Source organism: Cricetulus griseus, chromosome 6 (genome assembly GCF_003668045.3).
Source record: "Cricetulus griseus strain 17A/GY chromosome 6, alternate assembly CriGri-PICRH-1.0, whole genome shotgun sequence".
Classification (NCBI taxonomy): Eukaryota; Metazoa; Chordata; class Mammalia; order Rodentia; family Cricetidae; genus Cricetulus; species Cricetulus griseus.
The window spans coordinates 19,150,561-19,154,236 of NC_048599.1; the positions used below are offsets into that span (position 1 = coordinate 19,150,561).

Below are 3,676 nucleotides of genomic sequence, written 5' to 3' on the forward strand. Positions count from 1 at the left end.
GCAGCCATTGGCCAACACGCCGGGCGGCTTGGGCCCCCGCGCTCCAGTGACATCAGGAAGCGATAAAAGGCGGCGGCGGCGGCGCCAGCTCCTGCACAGCTGCACCGCCGTGCTGCGAGCGGCTGCAAGCAAGAAAGCCCTAGAGCTAAAGAGCCGGAGTGCGAGCGGCGGCCGCTTTGCCCCGCGCCTCCCCTCTGCCCCAACGCGCACCTCGCCTGCTTCTCCACCCCGCCCCAGCTCGACCCGGCTCGGTCCCGGCGCGGCCGCAGCCCCGAGCTCCGGGGCAGCTCAGGCAGGCTCGGGAGGACTCTCCGGCGCGCCGCCGCGTCCCCAGACAAAGGCTTGGCCGGCGGCCCCGGCCCGCAGCGCCCTCGGCTCCCCGCCACCCCGGCTTGCCGCTCTTCGCCCCCGCGTTTGGCTCCGCGCGTCCGGGCCGGCCGGCCGCAAAGTTTCCCCCGCGGCAGCGGCGGCTGAGCCTCGCTTTAGCGATGGCCGCGGAGCTGAGCATGGGGCCAGAGCTGCCCACCAGCCCGCTGGCCATGGAGTACGTCAACGACTTCGACCTTCTCAAGTTCGACGTGAAGAAGGAGCCGCTGGGGCGTGCGGAGCGTCCTGGCCGGCCCTGCACACGCCTGCAGCCAGCCGGCTCGGTGTCGTCCACCCCGCTCAGCACACCCTGCAGCTCGGTGCCTTCTTCGCCCAGCTTCAGTCCGACCGAGCAGAAGACCCATCTCGAGGACCTGTACTGGATGGCGAGCAACTACCAGCAGATGAACCCCGAGGCGCTCAACCTGACGCCCGAGGACGCCGTGGAGGCGCTCATCGGTTCGCATCCAGTGCCACAACCGCTGCAGAGCTTCGACGGCTTCCGTAGTGCGCACCACCATCACCACCACCACCACCCTCACCCTCACCACGGGTACCCAGGAGCCGGTGTAGCTCACGATGAGCTGGGCCCGCACGCTCACCCGCATCACCACCACCATCACCAAGCGTCGCCGCCGCCGTCCAGCGCTGCCAGTCCGGCTCAACAGCTGCCCACCAGCCACCCGGGGCCGGGACCGCACGCAGCGGCCGCAGCGACGGCTGCGAGTGGCAACGGGAGCGTGGAGGACCGCTTCTCAGACGACCAGCTGGTGTCCATGTCGGTGCGTGAGCTGAACCGCCACCTGCGGGGCTTCACCAAGGACGAGGTGATCCGCCTGAAGCAGAAGCGGCGGACCCTGAAGAACCGGGGCTACGCCCAGTCGTGCAGGTATAAACGCGTCCAGCAGAAACATCACCTGGAGAACGAGAAGACGCAGCTCATTCAGCAGGTGGAGCAGCTTAAGCAGGAGGTGTCCCGGCTGGCCCGAGAGAGAGACGCCTACAAGGTCAAGTGCGAGAAACTCGCCAACTCCGGCTTCAGGGAGGCGGGCTCCACCAGCGACAGCCCCTCCTCTCCCGAGTTCTTTCTGTGAGTCGTGGCGGGTCCCGGCCCTCGCCCTTGCCCTGGCCCTGACTCCCTGTCCTGTGCCCCTAACCCTGGACTCCCTGTCCCTGCCATGGCCCTGGCCTTGACCTGTTTGACTCGAAAGAGGGAGGAAGGACGTGCCGGCCGCGGGCGACGGGCGGGAGCGCGGGCGGGTAGGCAACCTTGGCTCAGAAGAGAGCAGCTCAGGCCAGCGCAGCCTGCTAGACTTGGGCAGAGTCAGAGAGACCGGGGAGGGTGGGAGGTCCCGGAGTAACTTTTCTCCAGGCTGGAAGGCCGCGAGGCATTTTCCAAGGAGTCGCCAAAGCCGTCTGGACACTTCTGGCTCTGGGAACTTTGGGAGTGCCAGGGCCGCCGATTCGCAGCCCAGAGCTCAGTTCGCCCCAGGAAGAGCAGAGGAGAGGAAAGGAGAGGAGAGGGACTCTGGAGTCCCCTAGGGCGAGAGGCAAGGCTGAGCTAAGGAAGGAAGAACAGACAGATCTGTCTGTCCAGAGTCCGGAGAACACTGGCTCTCAGCCGGAGACGCCGGCCTCTGTTAGGACATTCGGCGCGCGAAGAAAAAAAAAATCTCATCAGTTTTATTGCCTGCTCGATTATATAGAAAAATACGAAAATCTGCATTAAAAATATTAATCCTGCATGCTGGACATGTATGGTAATAATTTCTATTTTGTACCATTTTCTTGTTTAACTTTAGCATGTTGTTGATCATGGATCATAACCCCCTTGTTTCTTTGAGTGAGAAGGGATGCAGTTCCAAAACTCCTGCGGCTGCGAAAGAGCGGAGTTTCAGTCGCCGGCCGGCTTGTAAATTACCCGCCTGGCCAAACCACACTGAGAACGTAGCAGCAAGCTGAGTCTTTGTTTGGGTTTATTATTATGGCATTTTTGTTTGTAAGTGAAAAATAAAAGAAAGCTAGAAAGCAACCAACTTTGTCTTGGGGAACCTTTGGAATTTGGATATTCGGTCCCCCTTTCCTTCCCATTTTAGTTTTCAGTTTCGTTGGTTTTGAGGGAAAGCTTGTAAGGGAGAGACAGCTGTGGATATCCACACTTTGGGTGCAGGAGCGTGTCCTCTACCCGGTCTTCTGACCAAATTGACCTCCCCGCCCCCAACCCACCCCCAAGAAGAAAAGGAAAGAGACCGGCTCCTTGGCTTTGCATCTTAAGGAGTCAACCCAGGGTTGGCTTGCAATCCTCCAGGAAGGCGCTAATTGCAAGCGTGTCTCCCTCCCCCCCCCCCCGTTGAGGGTGAAAGGATTCTCCCACCTCTTGCTATTTGTCAATGATGACCTGAGCTCCTATCGAACTAAATGCCATTCTCAGAATGTACCAGAAACCCACACATTGACAAGTATGCTGCAACTTTCAAGTGCGCTCTTTAGACCAATGCATATATGTTTCCCTGCTGTCGGGATAGCAGGGACAATTATTGGTGGTGTTCCCACTCCCTTCGGTTGTACAGTTGTTATAGGGGAGGTCTGGGTGTTTTTCTTTATTGTTACTTTCATTTCTGCGGGTCAGTAAAAGAATTTAAGTTGCACTGACAAAAATACCAAAATGAAAGCTTACTTTTTTAAGTTCCCATCTGAATTTGCTGGCGCTGCTGGCTGGATGCTTTTTTGTTTGTTTGTTTTTGAGTTTGTATTAGTTGATAAATTTACAGTAATAACAAGATTGTATGAACCGCATGGTGCTTGCAGTTTTAAATATTGTGGATATTCGTCCTGCATCGGAAACGAGCTTTGGTTTTTACTGATTCAACTGTGTTGAAATCAAACTTGCAGCAACGCAACAGAAATTGTTTTTAATTTCATGTAAAATAAGGGATCAATTTCAACCCCTGCTTATGATATGAAAATATTAAAATCTAGTCTTATTGTAGTTTTAATTCAGACTGGTTTCTGTTTTTTGGTTATTAAAATGGTTTCCTATTTTGCTTATTAAAACCATGGAAATGGTGTTTATTTAGAGGACTCCGTGTTTGCATGACTTCAACTCTCTTATTTCTTCAAGAATTTCTCGTGTTTATCAAGTTTGGGACATTGTCTGGCAATGGACCCCAAACCAAGGGCGGGCAGATCATTCCCTCCAGTGTATGACTCAATGTGTTATATGTGAGCCTCATGTGTTCTCTGCTTTCCACCCAGGTTCAGACCCAAGTCCATCTGTACGCTGAGAGGGGGCATATCTGAAAGAGACACT

At 55.8% G+C, this 3,676-nt stretch overlaps 1 protein-coding gene across 1 annotated transcript; it reads left to right on the forward strand.

The window, feature by feature from the left end:
• Window positions 1-488: 488 nt before the first annotated feature.
• Window positions 489-2,586, forward strand: Mafb (MAF bZIP transcription factor B). Its single transcript, XM_027421230.2, has one exon. It carries the CDS (start codon window positions 489-491, stop codon window positions 1,458-1,460), a length of 972 nt encoding a protein of 323 aa, XP_027277031.1. The 3' UTR covers window positions 1,461-2,586.
• Window positions 2,587-3,676: the final 1,090 nt, after the last annotated feature.

Bases quoted from the DNA above. Each gene is read 5' to 3' on its own strand.
- Mafb (XM_027421230.2), top strand. From the start codon at position 489: ATGGCCGCGGAGCTGAGCATGGGGCCAGAGCTGCCCACCAGCCCGCTG.